At 50.2% G+C, this 20,000-nt stretch overlaps 1 protein-coding gene across 1 annotated transcript in view; it reads right to left on the reverse strand.

Moving 5' to 3' along the window:
* megf6a (multiple EGF-like-domains 6a) overlaps positions 1-20,000 on the reverse strand; it is a 160,271-nt gene that overhangs the window by 72,694 nt on the left and 67,577 nt on the right. Inside the window, exon 5 of the mRNA XM_061259149.1 lies at positions 10,470-10,592. Within this exon, the coding sequence (XP_061115133.1) occupies positions 10,470-10,592 (123 nt within the window). The remainder of the gene's footprint in view (positions 1-10,469; positions 10,593-20,000) is intronic.

The raw sequence follows: 20,000 nt of genomic DNA on the forward strand, positions 1-20,000 counted from the left end.
ACATCACACTAACACGGAGCCAACCGCCCCGGAGTGAGTGATGAACGGCCAAACATTCCTCCGCTGTCTCTCTCTGGCATCCGCCGCCTGCTCGTCCGTCCAAGTCGCAGGTTATTTTGTCAGGAAACGTGAGACCTGTAGCGCCGACGCGATCCAAATATGTGTCACCGGAACGCTGACACGTAGCCAGAAGACCGAGCGGATACTTCAGCTTTTGGAAGAGAAACGCGAACGAGAGAGAAACACGCAGCTGATGTCACGTCTGACGGCTATGAACAGGGAGCAGGGGTGCGAGGGGAATGTCGATCCGACGTCTGTTTGGAGCGAAGAGTTTTTGCTCCTGCTCTCTGTCACAAGTAGGGCGTAGTCCTGTCTGTCTGTCCGTCTGTCTGTCTGTCTGTCTGTCCCTGGAGAGCTTGGCCCGATGGGAGTTCTGCGCTGTGTGTGATTAGGAAGAGTCACTCACGGGCAACCTCCCAACAAGTCACACGTCTTTAAACATCCGCGCGCGGCTCGTTAACAGGGCTTAGCGGCCCTGCCTAAAAAACATGAAAGCAACAAGAGGCTTAATCTGCCTTTACAACCTACACCGCCCCCCCACCCCACCCCCACCCCACCCCTCACTCTTTCAAATACAGCTACAGTCACAAAGACAACACTGTCAGCCTTGCAGTAAGTAACAACAGTTCTTTTTGAATGATAATAATGAAAAAGATGATGTGTTATTTCACTGACACTTTTACGCCTCTCACTCTCAGTTTTACATTAGACTAAGCGAGGAACAATACCCCCCCTGGAGCGATGTGGGATTAAGAGACTTGCTCAAGAGCCCAACAGCTGTGCAGATCTTATCATGGCTACAGCAGGGGCTTGAACCACCAACCTTCTGGATCCCAGTCAGGTACCGTAGCCACTAGGCTACAGGCTGCCCTTTCTCACCACCCTGCAGTCCAGCCACTCCCGTTCTCCATCTCCTGAAGGCTCATTCTTTCCCTCCATCTATCATTTTCACATTTTTGTCTTTACAGAAACTTCACCCCGTTCTTTACACCTCAACAGGAAGCCAGCTGTAAATCAGGAAATTCACTGTCCAACAGGAAATCAGCAAAAAAAAGAAAAGAAAAATAGACTGACTGAAAATGTTTCTGCAAACCTGTTCTATATTTGTTTGTTAGGATTCCATTCCTGCACATGTTGTGCATGCACACACAAATAGTATGAATGCATGCATAAACATGCACGTAACATACATACATACAGACACATCCATAGACGTACATACTTTGTGCATGAACAATCATATGCACAAATAAAGCGCAATCAATACACTGGACCTCTACACTGCTGTTCCCTCTTTGCTGTCTGAATGAAGATGTCAGCCATAACTGAAGCCTGTTCCTTTTCCCTAAGATATCTTTGTCCCGAGAAGCTCCCAAAATACTGCATTACATCAAAACTCGTTTCACTTTTATTTGACAGAGCCTGGAAAATAAAATAAAAAACATTTCAGCCGGGTCTCAGATACGGACAACAGCTTCCTTACAAAACCCGAAAATCAAGGACACAGTGGGGAGCCATATTGACGTAAGCAGCACTGGAGAATAACTGGATCAGCATTAATAACTGGATCAGAACCAGGGGAACTGTGGCACACACCGTTCGGCTGGCACCCTGGGCGGGTACTGGGCGGGTACTGTATCTGACCCAGCCGCACTAGGGTCTGCCACACGATGTGGTAGAGGAAGGCATGCGATCCGTCAGAGGGGAGTCAGAAGCATTTGACATGTTCCCAGAGCCTGTTGTTGTTCTTTTAAACAATACCTAGGGATGGTAAAATGAGAATTAAAGGCCCGGAAACAAATCTGTCAGGTCCATTACAGCACTAGGAGAGAAAACAGCTGGCCTGGCCACTGTGACACTGTGCACACATAAACAAACACACACCGCAACGCATGAGAACCACGGGGAGAACCTTGTCACACCGCCCCCTAGCAGACAGGTGGTAACATGACTACTGTATAACACAAATACATTTTTAAACAGTGAGTCCTTTGGTGGTGATAATAGTTTGCCTCTGTAAACTGCAGCATGGAGAGTAATGGAGAGCATATTTTTGGTCCAGGGTTCGAGTCTGGCTTTGTTTGTGTTGCCTGTTCCTGTTCCCATATGGCTAACTTCTGGAAAACCTGGGATCCTTCCATGGTTTAAAGAGACGCTGTCTAGGCCTGAAAACCGTCTGCTTCATTGTGGATTCAAATAAATGATTAAAATACGCGTGTGTGTGTGTGTGTGTGTGTGTGTGTGTCTGTGTGTCACTGGCTCACCATGGCCCTTTCTACGACAAATCCCCGTTAATAGACATTACATTATTATGTTAATGTAGAATGCATGTGCATCACTGACTCCTGCATCAGATCAAACCCAAGGTCTAAGACCCAGCTCTGACAGGGGGGGCGAGAGAGAGGCTTTGTTTCGATGCCAACGTTACGTTCTTGCACCCAGCATATTCATACAGTATGCGAGGAGCCCCTAGGTGTGCCAGATGTGTCTGGGGTAAGGCTGGCAGGTTTGCCCCACTTCCTCCCCTGGTTCTCTTTTTCGGATCCCCAGGCCCTCTCAGGCTCAACTGGGCCACGGTCCCGTCGAGGAATCAGCTCCAACATGAGCTGGCAAGCGGTCCTGCAGTTTAGTGTGGGTGCTGAGTCGGCTGAGGGGCCAGTGCCAGTGAAACTGACCCCATTACATTACTGACCGAGTTAGAGCCTGCAGTTCTCTCAGTGAAAGCGCACAGCCCCGGGAAAAGGATGGAACTCGTAAACTCGTAGAGGACAGCGGAAACGGACTGCACTCAATGGACACACAGAGTCTCCCGCTTGAAGCAGCCAATGAGAAACTGAGCCAGGAGACCCAGCAGGTGTAGAGGTCTGGAGGAGACTCGTGATTGGCTGGTGGAGCAGTCTCAGAAAAAAGTGGTTGTAGCCTAGGTTGGCTGTTCGATCCACACAGCTGTTGGGCCCTTGAGAAAGGCCCTAAACCCACACATTGCTCCAGGGGCAATTGGCCCCTGCTTAGTCTAATCAACTATAAGTCAACTTTGGATAAAGGCATCAGCTAAATAACATGTAACGTAATGCAAGCTACAGGAACCTTCATCCTCCCAGGCTCACTTCCACATGGTAGTTACTGTAGACACTGATTACAGAGGGAGGCTGGAGTGAGCCTAGCAGGGGGCAGGGCAAAACACTGGCTCCTTCATCACTCGGGTGAGGTAGGAGACTGTCGACAAGCTGAAGCTACGTTTTTGAAACAGTTGGTCGTTGATTGACCAGTTCCGACCAGCTCCCAGCTCAACACGGTTTAGCTGGCTGATCACTTCAGACTAGTTTTTAGCTTGATATAGCTTAGCCAGCTCAAGCTATGTTTTGAAACAGCTGGCAGCGGGTTGACCAGCTCATACCCAGCTATACCAGCTTCATGACCAGCTTGGCCATGCTGGTTGACCAGCTTATACCCAGCTAGACCAGCTTATGACCAGCTTGGTCATGCTGGTTGACCAGCTCATACCCAGCTAGACCAGCTTATGACCAGCATGACCATGCTGGTTGACCAGCTCATACCCAGCTAGACCAGCTTATGACCAGCTTGGCCATGATGGTTGACAAGCACATACCCAGCTACACCAGCTCATGGCCAGCTTGGTCATGCTGGTTGACCAGCTCATACCCAGCTACACCAGCTTTATGACCAGTTTGGCCATGCTGGTTGACCAGCTCATACCCAGCTAGACCAGCTCATGAGCAGCTTGACCAGCATACCAGGATTTTACAGCAGAGGGACCATCACTACGTTCAACACCAGAGAGGAAATCTCACGAATCTTATCGTCAAAGGGATTCTTGTTTTGCTTTGTTTTTCACAGCATGCCTCCCTGGGCCCTCAGGCCCTGGAATGGGGATATTTCCGTTGGAAAGGAATTTCTCCTCCTTTTCTAATTGAAAATAAATAATGTCATTAATGCCATTCGGAGCCCTAAAGAGGTGGTGGGAGTTGCGGGCTGCTGTTATGCGATCAATCATCGGCTGCTGTGCTTGGCCCAGACTGCAGGCCTTTCCAGCCAAATTCATCCCAACTAAGCGCTTTGCTCCATGACACTTTCGCTGAACTGCGTTCTTCAGGGAGTCAGATATGTAAGCAATATTCAAACTATAAAAAGCACGCTTTGGCCGTAACTTAACGACGGCAGCCAAGGAGCGAGAAAATACACGAGAACAATTCCATCAGCGAATCGTTGAAAACGTACATACAAAATGCAGTGTAAGTTATCGTACGCGTAATTATGCACGTCTGAGACACGATAGGCCTTGAATAAATATACACCGCTCGCTCTTGTCAAAATTAAAGATGAGTTATGGCGCTAATAACCGGCTGTTTATGAAAGGGAAATTCCAAGCTGCTTTCATACCATCCGTCCCTCACTGAAGTGTGTGGTCTGAAGGTGGGACTTCCAATAAACTGTCTTCGCCACCAGTTCGCCTGGCTTCACGCGTGTGAGTTTCCAGTACAACTCAATACAATGTTCAATTCAGTTCAATTTCCCAGCCCAAATTAGCCAGCTGAAAAAAGGCTAGGTTTTGAAACAGCTGGTAGCTGGCTGACCAGTTCAGACCAGCTCCCTGCTCAACATGGTTTGACCAACTCAAGCTGCAGTAGGTTTTGAAACAGCTGGCAGCTGGTTGACAAGTTTAGACCAGCTCCCTGCACAACATGGTTTGACCAACTCAAGCTACAGTAGGTTTTGAAACAGCCAGTAATTTGGATTTTTAAAGCAGGGTCCCATACCTTCAGGATACATTTGGTAACTCTGATCCTTGAGGAACACAAATGCACCGACACTGTCACCGCATTTCTGAGAGTGCAGGCACCTCGAGTGCCCCTGCTCGCCTCACGATTATATACATTTTCAACTCCTCCTTCTCCTCCCACATCGGGAGACTGCCATGAGCCCATAAGACGGAATGAGCTCCCTCCCCCAGCCACGGCAGGGTCAGCTCCAGCTCCACGCCCGTCCCCCTGCCTGACAGATCCACCCGTTGGTCCTCCACCTCATCCCTCACCAGGGATAGAGTCATCCTGGCCCTCCTTCAATGGCATATCCTCATTGACATGTACAGTATGTCATCTTTCTGTTTATTATATGAGCGTGGTGCCAGCCAGTGGCTGATGGGGGGGGCCCCCCCCTCTCTGAGTCCGGTTCTGCTGAAGGGTTTTCGTCCAGTTCCCAGCCAGGAAGCCAGTTCCTTGCGCCTGTCACCCTCCCTAGGCCTACTCTCGCGAGTTCCAGGCATGTATCTCAGTAAATCTGTATAATGCTTTTTTAGCAAATGCCATTGTCACAAAGCAAATACAACTGAATTGAACTTTAATTGAATTGAATTAAATGCAATGCGATGTTCACCGCTGTCTTGCCCGGCACTGGCTATATGCGTCCATGGCTGACAGAAAGCAACTGCTGCTCCTACCGGAATGTTCTCTCTCAAGTCTACCGCAGCCGTGTAAGACACCAATCAGGGGGGCGACATTGGCTCAGGAGGTAAGAGCAGTCGTCTGGCAGTCTGAGGGTTGCCAGTCAGATCCCACCCTTGGTGTGTCTAAGCTATATAAATGCAGACATTTACTATTTACCAATCAGCTCAGCTCATAGGGAACAAGCGGGGGTTAGGTGTCTGCACAGGGACACTTCGACACACCCAGGGAGGGGGGTTGAACCGGCAACCCCCCGACAGCCTTACCTCCTGAGCCACTGTTGCCCCAAACGGGACCTGTGTGGACAGTCTACGACTAGACACCCCCCGCTCTACACAGTTAGAGCTTGCTGCCCAACGAAAACAAAATATTTACTGCAGCAGGACAATGAAGGGCCTGTTTGACTGACCACAGACAGGGCAGAGCAGACTTTAATGTTGTGTAAACTGTGCGAGGGGGGGGGCTGTGTAGGTCTTCTTTAAAGCAATAAAAATCCAACAACCCAGCTTCCCAGCCCCGGCAGTGGCCGACCACAGCAGGTAGCCTCGAGTGGAACACTTCCCTGGATCTTTAAGGATTCCTGGTGTTCAGACGCGTCCAAATGTCTCTGATCCCATTTTCCGAAACTCGCGGGAGCCCCAGAGAGATAGCGGTCGCGGCGCAGAAGCGCTCCTTCCTCTCGCTGCCCGGAGTCCTCTCCAGCAGGAGTATATACGAGGAGTCACTCGGAGGACAAGAAGCCCAATCATTTTTATCTGTGTTTTTAAAACCGTATATTTATTTTTTTTCACATTTTCTGGGTCTTATCCACGGGGCCCCGTTCCATCACGCCGTATAGCAATAAAAGTCACCTTGCGCCCCCCCCTCCCCTCGTTGCCGTGGAGAGTCCCGCTGAAGCTGAAACGCAGTTGATATAAGTGCTGGTGATATACGAGGAAGCAGCAGGGGCCTCGTATGTAGATCCAGGACGCGGCGCTGACGTCTGGCAGACGGGACTCCGACCCGATCCCCCAGGCCGGGTCGTAGCTCCTGAGCGGTTAGCGCTTCTCAGAAGTAGCGGCGGCGCGCTTTGAATTTCCGAGCCTTTGGACCCGGAGGAACGGAACGGAACCATCGACGCTAATCGAGCGGCACCGCGCTCCGTCCCGCCGGGTACCTACCGGGTCCCCGCAGGACCAGAGAACCGCCGTCCAGCCCCGCTTTCAGAACCCCACGCGACGCGCGGAACGGACTCTCCGCAGCACCGCCGGCTGACACTGATTAATGGCGGGAGAGAAAGCAAACACAACGTTTTTTTTACCCAGGCCATGCCAAGAGCGAATGTAAACCCTTCTGAATGCCCTTAATCCTTAATGACTTACAGCTTTCAAAACCTCTGTGCAATGGCACAGTGTTTGACTGGCTCCCAAATAAGAGCAAAATGCTCTTTATTAACCCTCCCCAAACCAAGCAGGACCCTCCCCCGGTGAGGCCAAACGTAACCAGAAGAGAGCGGAGTGTTTATGTGCTACACGCAGCGTATGGTATAGAGCGAAAGAGACCGAAGTATTTAATATTTAATATGCCCTGTACAGCATGGGGCATCGAGGGCGATGTGTTGAGACAGAGCACACGGCGTGTTAATCAGGCGTAACGCGTGCGCTGGGCTCGCTGTGTTTAAACAACGCGGTCCCGGCGCGAGGACCCAAAGCCGCTCATTTAGTTCTGCCATCTCTGGAATTCAGCCATCTTAGGAATGCTTTCTTTAATTTTGTTTTAGCGAGAAAAAAAAAAAATCTTGTTTTTACTGGCTGACGGTTCACGGTTCATTACGTTCGACGGACAAAAAAAAAAAAAAAAAAGACAAAGAAAACGTTTTGAGGGTAAAAAGACACTGTAATGGTTTAGCTGTGCGTGTGTGTGTGTGTGTGTGTGCGCGTGTGTGTGGTCTGGGATATCGACACTCTGTTCACATCTTTATCCTAACCGAATGAACGAGCCGTGCATAAAGGAAGCCGCAGTAAGAGACTCCCCAGTGGACAGCCTTCGTTGCGGTGTGGCACAGCACGGACCGTATGCAGAACACAGTGTTATTTCTTCAGTCTGAACCCACAACGCCCGCAGTCCAGGAGCGCCGGAGACTAAAACCCAACACCGTTCTCACCAGACAGAGAGGACCTGTGTTAGCTATTTACCATGCTCAGGAAGCGCTGGCTCTCGGGCCATGAATAGAGAGGTGCGGAGCCAAGCGGCGCTTTCTAACGGGACAAAAGAGCAACTGTGATGGAGGGACAGGTCGGATCTGCAGACAGACACGGGCTCCTGGCCACTGCGGAGATCAGGGGCGGGTAGAGCACTTTTCACCAACAACATGCATCACGTGTGCCAGGACATGCTCGGCCATAACGCACAGTGATCACAGTTTCCATGACGTTCACATGAAGACAACCTGTGGAGCAATGCAGGCTTAGGTCAGACAGCATTTCTGAAAACCACAAAAACTGTACAACAGCTGCAGGTCCCTGAGAATTTTCACAACAGAAGAGAGAGTCACATAAGGTTTTGACCTCGATTTTTTTATTAAAACTCACATTTCTTTGAGTTTTTCCCATGGTTTAAATGCATTATTATTAATATGTCGCACAGGTCTGGAACATTCCTTTTTACAGGCGCGTGCAGCAGCAAATGATTATGGTGGCAGACTCGTGGAACAAAGAAATAAAGTCTGAATAAATGAATGAAAATGAATGAATGATGAGAGAGAGAGAGAGAGAGACGCCAAGCCTTCAGTAAAAAAGCGGCTCGTTTTACTGGCCTGAGTCAACATGGAGCTTATTAAAGCTACCTGGAACCTTGCAGGCTCTGAAGTGCTCCAATTACAGGGGCCCCTGTCCTGACCGAGTCAGGCCAATTCCCCCTAATGACAGGCCATCTTCCCGACTGATTCCCGGACGGCCGATTAATCAGGCCTTCAGCCACCGTGAACCCACTGCACTTAAGAGGCTAATCGCTGAGCAAACGGCATCGGGAGGGGGACCTGCGATGTGCGGAGTGGCTATTAGGCGCACTCAGACCTGACCAATCAGCCCCAGAAGAGCGCGGCTGAGACGGAGAACCAATCATCGCCGTGTGACTGTAATTTGAGTTTGGCTGAAGGGAGCTCTCATCATGCCCCCCCCGAATGAGCGGGGAGGGGTTTTCTCAGACTGCCACACCCAGGTCTGCCTCCCCTGTCACGCTAATCCCCTGGGAAACGCCAACGCGGTTCTTTGATGACCAGGCCTGGGAAAGCGAGGGACTGCCAGCCAGAACCGCGGGCGGGGCCCTGGCGGGGCCTCAGATGTAAACGCCGTGTCCGTTCCTGGCGAGCGGGGAGGCCTACGAGGAGGTACGGTACGTGCGGTTTCCTCAACGCAAGTCCGCCGCAAACCGCCGGCGCTGATTAACGTCTTTAACCCCCCCTCCCCGGGTACAGTGGAGCGAATTCCTCTGAACTCAGCCGTGTGAAGCTAACGACCGCTTTTAAATACCCGTGCGAAAATATATACTACGCGCATAAACGTACGTGTACATTTATTTCGCGTTATGTCGATTACAGGGACTGGGGGGAATTGACACATTCCTAAACCGCTATGCAAGGGACCTGAAATAAAAGCGTTAATGGCGCTAGCTACGTCCAGCTACAATAACACGCGCATCACTGGGACTTGATCACAAACGCCAAACTGTGTCCCAAGAGCTAAGAGGAAGGCACTCTCCTCAAATCAAAACGCAGCGGGTTAAACAGAAGGAGTTTAAATTCTGACATATAAAACCTGATTATTTCCGCGCTTCCCTGTCTCACGTCGCTCATATCGGGCGAGCGTCAGCGTGTTTCTGCGTTGAAGGAAGCTGCGCTCCGTTCCAGCGCGCGTCCGCGCGTCAGAGAGAAGAAGCCTCTCGCTCTCCACGCCAGCCCATCTCAGACCGCTGCTGGAGAGGACTGAGCGAGCGGACTGAGCGAGAGGACTGAGAGAGAGGACTGAGAGAGAGGACTGAGCAAGCGCTGATGTGAGGGGCCTGTGGGATGAGCCCAGCCTGTGGGATGAGCCCAGCCTGTGGGATGAGCCCAGCCTGTGGGATGAGCCCAGCACAACCGTCCCCTGCCTGGAGAGGGGCTGTCCAGCCCTCCGCCCGCCATCCCTTCATCTCATCCGAGCTCTTTCCTCTCCGTCTCGGTCTCCATGTCTCTTCTCTGTCATTAGCTGAACCTTTATTCCTGGCTGTATTCTCTCTCTTTATTTGGTTCCTCGTTCTCTCCCTCCCTTTCTCCCCCTCTCCCTCCCTCTCTCTCTCTCCCTCTCCCTGCCTTCTCTCTCTCATTCTCCACCCCTTTGTATCTCTCCTTTGTCATTAGGCTCTCAGAAATAAAGGTACTTAAGAGTGCCTAAAAAGGTACAAACGCTTGTCGCTATATGTGCATACAATTGTATCCCTAGCCTGCAATATATTATTAATTTGTACCTTTTTTGCTTGGAAAATGTACTTAATTGTACAAAGAGAACATTACTGTACTTGCATGGTACATTTGGGAAACTTGATCCTGATCCTCCATCTTTTGTTTTGTGTGTTATAATTTTTTTGTTCATGGATGTTTCCGTTTGAGGGCGTTTCCTCTTGTGTGTGGGTATATTTCCTTTTGTTTATGGATATTTCCTTTAGTGTCTGCTTTTAGCTGTTTTACAATCTTTGTTTATTCGGGGGCTAGTTCTCCACCCCCTGACCCCAGTCACTGAGTCAAAGCACCTCAGGCAGGTAAACAGAATTCACCTGCCTCTGTGAGTCAGAGTACAGGTAAACAGGACTCACCTATCCACTGTGAGTCAGAGTACAGGTAAACAGGACTCACCTGTCCACTGTGAGTCAGAGTACAGGTAAACAGGACTCATCTGTCCACTGTGAGTCAGAGTACAGGTAAACAGGACTCACCTTGGCAGGTCTTGCCGTCCTCCTGGAGCTCCTGGCCGCTGGGGCACTTGCAGTAGAAGCTGCCGATGGTGTTACAGCACAGGGCCTCACAGCCCCCGTTAGTCTCCTCACATTCGTTCACATCTGCAGGGAGAGAGCAGGGACACTGAGTCTACAGCTCTGTCACAGAGCTCACCGACATGACCACCGACTCTACAGCTCCGTCACAGAGCTCACTGACATGACCACTGACTCTACAGCTCACATAGAACCACTGACCCTACAGCTCTGTCACAGAGCCCACCAACACAATCACTGACTCCACAGCTCTGTTACAGAGCTCACAGACACAGTTCCAGCTCTCTGCAGATCCACTGACCCTACAGTTCAGTCATAACCACTGACAGCCTGGTTCAGTCATAGAGCTCATTGGCACAACCACTGACTCTACATCTGTAAAACAGGCATTTTAGTCTTGAACTAAGACTCAAGATCTTAGTTATTTTCTCTCAAGTAGAAAATATTATCTTGTTTTAAGTTAATGTTTGCTTGACTAGTGATATCTTCTGATTCCATTGGCAAATCTTCAGATGTGTCAAACTGTCTTAACTCATATTGTCATCATATCTATCAAAAAGGTTAAAAAAAGTAATTAATTTAAACTCTAAATAAGACTAAAATATGTGTTATTTTTATGATTTATGCTTTTCTGCAGTGCAGAACTATTGACAGTCTCACTCACACAACCACAGACAGCCCAGCTCAGTCAGAAAACAACAGGAAATTGAGCTACAGAACCACCAACAACCTGGCAGAGTCTCAAAGGTACTGACACAAGACATCAATCATCCAGCCATGGACCCACTGACACCACAGCTTAGTAAGGATATAATAGCAGTGAAATGAAAAACATCCATCATCGTTCACATCAGACTTTCAACCAGAAAATAAAGCGCACGATTGTAAATGTCCAAGTTTCCTTTGGAACGGCGACATGGAAACAGGGATGAAACCCATCTCAGAGGTGCAGAAAGAGACTTCATCATGAACGGGGAAATGGCACTGGAAGGGATGAGAGATTAGTTACAGCAGAAACCGTGTAGAGGAAAATCTCCAGTGCCAGGCAACGTCAGAACACATTTGACTCGGGTAGTAACTTTTATGAACAGTTATAGACGTTGGCTGTATAAATGCTGCTCCACATACTTTAGAGAATGGCTTCAGTGGCTATAGAAACTGAGATCAATAAAATAAAATAAAAACACAACTTCCAGGCTTTCATTCTATGGAATTCCAACTCTACCTTGAAGATAAAACACTAACATTATTATTATTATCTATTTTAATATAAATATAAATAAATATAATTATAATACTTATTACTAGCACATTAACAGCCAGGCACAGTTGCCCGGCTGTCATAATTGGAGCCTATTATTGTCAGGTAGAACCCCATACACAACGAGAGAGAGAGAGAGAGAGAGAGAGAGAGAGAGAGAGAGAGAGAGAGAGATGGAGGGAGAGAGAGAGAGAGAGAGAGAGAGATGGAGGGAGAGAGACAGGAAAGAGAGGAGAGAGAGAGTGAGAGAGAGAGAGACAGAAAAGAGGAGAGAGAGGAGAGAGAGAGGGAGAGAGAGCTGGAGGGAGAGAGAGGGAGAGAGAGATGGAGGGAGAGACAGGAAAGAGAGGAGAGAGAGAGTGAGAGAGAGAGAGAGAGACAGAAAAGAGGAGAGAGAGGAGAGAGAGAGGGAGAGAGAGCTGGAGGGAGAGAGAGACAGGAAAGAGAGGAGAGAGAGAGTGAGAGAGAGAGAGACAGAAAAGAGGAGAGAGGAGAGAGAGAGAGAGATGGAGGGAGAGAGAGACAGGAAAGAGAGGAGAGAGAGAGGGAGGGAGAGGGAGAGGGAGAGGGGGAGAGAGAGAGGAGAGCGAGGAGGTCAAAGCAGCAAGTTTACATACACACGCAGCTTCTGTCGCACATACTGTATTACAGTCATTTCGCTGATGCTTTTATCCAAAGCAACTTACAGTTGATTTGACTGAGCTGGGGGCCATCCCTGCTGGAGCAATGAGGGGTTAAGGGCCTTGCTCAAGGGCCCACAGCTGCACTGATATTATTGTGGCTACACTGGGGTTTAACCACCAACCTTCCCAGGGTCTCAGTCTAGTCCAGTAGGATACTGGCTAAGCCCCATAAGTACATGAAAGAATTACCCATCATTCTCAGACCAGAGGGAGAAAATCATCTTGCAGCAACCAATGAGCGGTAATGCCGGCCAGTGCGGGATGTTCTACCAGGGAATGTGTGGACCAGTGACAGGAGAGGAGACCTGGATCCTGTTAACGGAGTCGCCTCCCTGCCAAACCTAAACGAATACGAACCAGAGCACCTAACAAGGATCAAACGCACACTAATACCCAGAAATGCCCCAGCAGAAATGGTGACTTGCCCAGATACCTCCCTGCTGGGTTGGAGGGGCACTTTGGATTCCGGAAAAGCATCAACGCGGTGGTCTGCCCAGTGTGGTCTAAAAAAGATGGCCTTCAGGATTGCTCTACTGGCAGGCGGCAAGGAACCCTTGCTGACAGAGTAAGACATGACAAATTACGTAGCACATTTTATTAAATGTATAACTTTATAATTTCATCGTCCATTTAGAATTTTCTTGCCGCATGTGTAAGTTGTAGACGCGAGGCAATAAATTCTACATTTACATGGATAAAATCAAAGCTATATCGTCAACGAAGTCGTCATCGTTTGCTAACTCGTCCGATATTTCCCCCCCCCCCGCATTGCGACACTGAAAAAAGCACGCAGTGCCTTTATGGTTTTATTCTTCTGAATAAATCATGTCTTGGTAAAAGGGTGGCGGGGGGGGGGGGGGGGGTGGGAAGCCAGCGAAGGAGAGGAACGCGGGTGTTTATGATTTGGACGCTGGTGAGATCTGGAGCCCTTCATCTCTCCGGTCGTGGGACCGGCACCGCCCCTGACGACAGGGCCTACAGAGCGACTTCTGACAGCGTGCTGGCCTCGCCGGGCTCCGGAACACGGTTTAGAGAGAGAGAGGGGGGGAGAGAGAGAGAGAGAGAGCTTGGAAAACCTCCGGAATGTTCCGGAAAGCAAACAAACAAAGAGGTTTCGGCACTGCTTTCGCTTAGCATTCCGCTCGTTAGGAGCCAACACAAAACATTTCCGCCCCGTGTTCAGAGATCAAAATAAGCACGGCGCTTTGGATCCCGGCGAGCAGCCGGGGCTACATGTCCTTAAATTATTCTTTGACTTTTGGTAGATAAAAAAAAAAGAAATGAACGCATCCACTATGAGCGTGACCCCACTGATTGCGGTTGGAACTAGGGGGGGGGGGGTGAACTCAAGGTTCCAGGAACAGGCTCAGTATAGAAACTGTAAAAAAGGCTGTGACCCTCCCAGTGCCTCTGTCTGCAGTCACACACTAACGTTTCTCACAAGGCAGAGTCAAGGCCAGTCCACTGTATAGTCCAGCGACAGAGTGTCTCTGCGACCATCAATGTGCCATGGATGTCATTGGTTACAGCAACTTCTGGTTTATAATCTGGGCGACTGGAGTACGTGTGCACTTTTTTTCCAAGGACAACAACCACAGTCAAAGTTGGCCGATTTCAGTTGAGCGACACTGTCACTGGACTACAAACTTACCTTCATTGTCAGTTGCAACAACAAACTTGTGGGTTTCATTCCCATGAGGCATCACCACAAGGTACTTAAACAGAAACTCCGACGAAGCCACAAGCTAAAGGGGCACAGTGTGCAGAGCATAGGTTGGATGTAGGTCGCAGGGTATAAGGCATAGGGCGTAGGGTGTAGGGTGTAGGGTGTAGGGAATAGAGCTTAGGCCAAAGAGTGGAGGGCACAGGATGTACTGCATAGGTCAACCTGCCTAGAGTAAATGGCATATAGTAGAGCATATAGAGCATAGGACATAGGGTGTATGGCACAGGATGTAGTGTATAGGTCATAGGGTAAATGGCATAGAGTACAGCACATAGGGCATAGGACATAGGGCATAGGACATAGGGTGTAGGGCACAGGATGTAGTGCATAGGGCATAGGATAAATGGCCTAGAGTACAGCATATAGGGCATAGGACATAGGGTGTAGGGCACAGGATGTAGTGTATAGGTCATAGGGTAAATGGCCTAGAGTACAGCATATAGGGCATAGGACATAGGGTGTAGGGCACAGGGTGTAGGGCGCAGAGCTCCAGGCGCAGGTACCCTATGACCCAGTGGGACAGTGCCTTTAACACGGCGCCTGTGTTTGCTGCCGCAGGTGACTGTGATCCAGGTTTCCGGGCCTGACGCGTTGCCCGGCGCCCGGGGCTCCGGCTGTTTTTCTTGGTAGATAAACGGCAGCGCAGCGCCAGGAGTCTGGCACGCACACACGCTCCCCCCCTCCAGGAGGAACCACGCCGTCGCCAGGGCCCTCGATCGGCGCGACCGCTGTGCGCTGCCGACGCGGAACAGAATGTGCTGCAGCGCGGCGGCCAACACGTCCAAAAATAACCTCCTCCGGACCCCATCGGCGGAAACCTGAGCCCTGTGCGCTAAACCTCCGAGGGAAGGGGCGCTTCACAGCCCTGCTGCATCCACTGCACCCAGCTACACCTGCTTCTACAGCCCTGCTGCACCCAGCTACACCTGCCTCTACAGCCCTGCTGCATCCACTGCACCCAGCTACACCTGCCCCTACAGCCCTGCTGCACCCAGCTACACCTGCTTCTACAGCCCTGCTGCACCCAGCTACACCTGCCTCTACAGCCCTGCTGCATCCACTGCACCCAGCTACACCTGCCCCTAAAGCCCTGCTGCACCCAGCTACACCTGCCCCTACAGCCCTGCTGCACCCAGCTACACCTGCCTCTACAGCCCTGCTACACCCAGCTACACCTGCCTCTACAGCCCTGCTGCATCCACTGCACCCAGCTACACCTGCTTCTACAGCCCTGCTGCACCCAGCTACACCTGCCTCTACAGCCCTGCTGCATCCACTGCACCCAGCTACACCTGCCTCTAAAGCCCTGCTGCATCCAGCTACACCTGCCTCTACAGCCCTGCTGCACCCAGCTACACCTGCCTCTACAGCCCTGCTGCATCCAGCTACACCTGCCTCTACAGCCCTGCTGCATCCAGCTACACCTGCCTCTACAGCCCTGCTGCACCCAGCTACACCTGCCTCTACAGCCCTGCGGCATCCAGCTACACCTGCCTCTACAGCCCTGCTGCATCCAGCTACACCTGCCTCTACAGCCCTGCTGCACCCAGCTACACCTGCCTCTACAGCCCTCCACTGCACCTGTCTCCAGCGGAGAACACAAACACACACACTTCTCTCTCCTTCAAGATCACAGGCCGGGTGTGCGACTCTGTCAGACACAGCCATTGATCGGATTAATATCATATCGGTTCACCGGGCCAATGAAATCCCGGCTGTTCCCCTGAAGCTGATTATGATGACACAGCAGATCTGTGATGTCACTCGGAACCAGGGCTCCACCAATGAGAACACAGGGGTGGTTCTTCATAGAGGTGTCGTAAATAAACAGACATTTCACTCTATATTTCCCGTATCACAAATTCTCAGAAATAAAGGTTCAAAAAGTGTCTAAAAAGGTACAAATGCTTGTTGCTTGGCTGGTACTCACGTGTACCCAAAGAGAACATTACTGTACTTTCAGAGTACATTTGGGAAATTTGATCCTTGAAGAACAAAAATGTACCTTCTCTGCCACTTTATTTCTGAGAGAGTATAATTCATTGTGGTCTCGGACTCTTTGACACAATGACATGTAACCATGGTTGTGGTTCCACCGTTCCAGCTTGCTCTAATTTCCCTAAGCAGGTGTGCGACAGCCTCTTAAAGTGCGTGCATCGATAGCACCCGAGGCACCAGATGAAGGAAACCCAAGCCATCATCACTCATCTTAAACCGAGAGCCAAGACAAAACAGCCTTCCTGTCCCGGGTCGTGCAGGGAGATCGCATGGCCGTATCAGGATCCAGGTATTTTCCACTCAATTAAATTACGTTAAATATGGCCCTCGAGACTCCTCGGTGCTGTCACTCACCTCCGCAGACCGCCTCTGCCCGCCTGTTCGCCAGGTCACATGACGCGTTTCAAAGGTGCGGCGTTTGGCACACCATGTTCAGGAGTCACACATTGCAACACGGGGGTGTGGTAACTGCACTCTCAGAAAATAAAGAGGAGGTACATTTTTGTTCTTGAAGTACAGCAATGTTCTCTTTAAGTGCAAATAAGTATGTTTTCCAAACTAAAAAGGTACAAATTAGTTATATATTGCTGGCTAAGGGTACAATTGTATGTACCTATAGGGTACCGCCCCAGCGACAAGGATTTGTAGCTTTTTTTCGGCACTTTATTGCACCTTTATTTCTGTAAAGTCTGCCGCAGAGGTGAATGCTCACTCCCTGAGATCATGAATGACATTCTCTGGCTCAGGTGTTCAGTCCAGTCCTGCTGGGGTCTGGTGTGTTTCAGCAGCAGTGGTTATTTTAAGCAGTTGGTTGGCTAAAGGAGTCCAATGCTTCATCCTCAAGGCTTAAATTGGCCGCTGAAGGGAAAGCAGGAAAACGTGCAGACACCGCGGCCCTCCAGGACTGGATTTCGACACCCCGTGTCCCGTGCCCATTCGTATCAGACTCCAGTCCTGGAGGACGGCGGGGCGCCTGACGCGTTTCAGCACCAGTGACTCATTCGAGCCACTGTTTGGCTAACGAGTGCGCACTCCTCACGGCCTTAATTGGCTGCTGATTGAAAGGAAACCGCAAAAAAACTCTGAGACGCAGTGGCGATACAGGATGTGAGTCTGTTCAATAGGAGGCCCGGTTTTTAAGGGTGACAGTTGGCTCTACCCCAAAAATAGTGTAATTTTATATTTCCAGCGGGGTTCCCAGGCAACTAGCATGAGGTTCAACAAGGCTGCTGTGTCTCGCATACATTTCGTAAGGATACAGATAGGATAGTAGGGCAGCCTGTAGCCTAGTGCTTAAGGTACATGAGCGTGGCCCAGAAGGTTGGTGGTTCGATCCCCGGTGTAGCCACGATAAGATCGGGCACAGCTGTTGGGCCCTTGAGCAAGGCCCTTAACCCCACATTGCTCCAGTGGGGTCCCCTGCTTAGTCTAATCAACTGTAAATCACTTTGGATAAAGGTGTCAGGGGATCAATAACAGCTAAACGTGTCCCCACCCTCATCAACTAATGTAAAATGTATTATCAGACAGTTAACAGATAAAAGTCAAGCACAAGACCAGCCTAAATATCATTTGAATAGTTATATATTGCCCATTTAATGATAATCTACCAATGCGTATTAACAGTGATAAACACCTCTCTCCAGATAAGGCCCGTGTTCTCTTACAAAGCACGGGCGTGTGTGTGCGAGGAAAACACCCTGAGGAAATCTGGATGCGTTTCATATTATCACATCCGACTTTACAAGACTTATGGGTCACTGGTTCAAACAGCAGAATGTGATATCATACGCGGGGGCTGGTGTTTAATGCGCAGTAAAAATGTACTAATACTGCCATTGGCGCTCAAGCGAACTAATGAAGCAAGAACGCAAAGCATGCAGACGCCGATTAAAAGCAGCTGTTGCGTTTGGTCGCTCCTCGCAAAGCACTCTTAGCTTTTGCTATGCACGCCGTAGCTCCGTACTCTGCGACACTGGGACGACAGGGCCCCTAATTTAGTCCTAAAATAAACACGAGGCAGCCCAACCTAATTCATCACAGGAGACGTCCTGGAAGCCGGCTGAGCACTCGGGTCATTTAAATACAGTAGGTCTTTGTTTGAGAAACATAATTCCGCCTCATAATGTCTCAGGCATCTCGGAAAAGGGGACAAGTCCAAGGACCGACTTGATTTATAGAGGGAGAAGACAAGCACGAGCTGGACACAACTGCGCATTAGGGATGATTTGTGTTTCCCGAGGAGGCTAGTCAACAGCTGTCACGATCAAAAGGGACGACAAGGCAAACCTTTTGTGCCCACTGAAATTGACAAAGGCGAGCACATACCGTTCTGCGCAGAGCGTCGGGCTCCACAGAGGCAAACACGCATCGACCTCAGACGTCCAGAACGATCCTCTCAAAATGGCCGCCTTATCAGGCTCCTGTTAATCATTGACACCTTCTCCACTTGGCCGATGGCTGGTGAGTGTTCTGGTGCCAAACTGCAGCATCAGTTGGTGCGTTAGGTACATTGGTAGCTCTTGAGGTGTACTTCTCTGCTGAAAATGACAGCTCAAACTAGGTTGTGAAACAGCTGGTAGCTGGTTGACCAGTTCAGACCAGCTCCCAGCTCAACATGTTTTAGCTGGTTGACCAGTTCAGACCAGCTCCCAGCTCGACATGCTTCAGCTGGTTGACCAGTTCAAACCAGCTCCTAGCTCGACATTCTTCAGCTGGTTGACCAGTTCAGACCAGCTCCCAGCTCGACATGCTTCAGCTGGTTGACCAGTTCAAACCAGCTCCTAGCTCGACATTCTTCAGCTGGTTGACCAGTTCAGACCAGCTCCCAGCTCGACATGCTTCAGCTGGTTGACCAGTTCAGACCAGCTCCCAGCTCAACATCTTTCAGCTGGTTGACCAGTTCAGACCAGCTCCCAGCTCAACATGTTTTAGCTGGTTGACCAGTTCAGACCAGCTCCTAGCTCGACATGTTTTAGCTGGTTGACCAGTTCAGACCAGCTCCTAGCTCGACATGCTTCAGCTGGTTGACCAGTTCAGACCAGCTCCTAGCTCGACATGTTTTAGCTGGTTGACCAGTTCAGACCAGCTCCTAGCTCGACATGCTTCAGCTGGTTGACCAGTTCAGACCAGCTCCTAGCTCGACATGTTTTAGCTGGTTGACCAGTTCAGACCAGCTCCTAGCTCAACATGTTTTAGCTGGTTGACCAGTTCAGACCAGCTCCTAGCTCGACATGCTTCAGCTGGTTGACCAGTTCAGACCAGCTCCCAGCTCAACATGTTTTAGCTGGTTGACCAGTTCAGACCAGCTCCTAGCTCGACATGCTTCAGCTGGTTGACCAGTTCAGACCAGCTCCTAGCTCGACATGCTTCAGCTGGTTGACCAGTTCAAACCAGCTCCTAGCTCGACATGCTTCAGCTGGTTGACCAGTTCAGACCAGCTCCTAGCTCGACATGCTTCAGCTGGTTGACCAGTTCAGACCAGCTCCCAGCTCGACATGTTTCAGCTGGTTGACCAGTTCAAACCAGCTCCTAGCTCAACATGTTTTAGCTGGTTGACCAGTTCAGACCAGCTCCCAGCTCAACATGCTTCAGCTGGTTGACCAGTTCAGACCAGCTCCCAGCTCAACATGTTTTAGCTGGGTGACCAGTTCAGACCAGCTCCATACTCAAGCCGGTCATAGCTGGATTTTACACCAGGGTTGCCCTTTCTGTTTCACTGGGGATGTGAAAGATGCGGTGCAAACGTAATTCATTCCCATGGAAAGTGTGATTTGGGCATGAGGAGGTGTGTGTGTCTGGGGGGA

Source organism: Conger conger, chromosome 10, assembly GCF_963514075.1.
Source record: "Conger conger chromosome 10, fConCon1.1, whole genome shotgun sequence".
Lineage (NCBI taxonomy): Eukaryota > Metazoa > Chordata > Actinopteri > Anguilliformes > Congridae > Conger > Conger conger.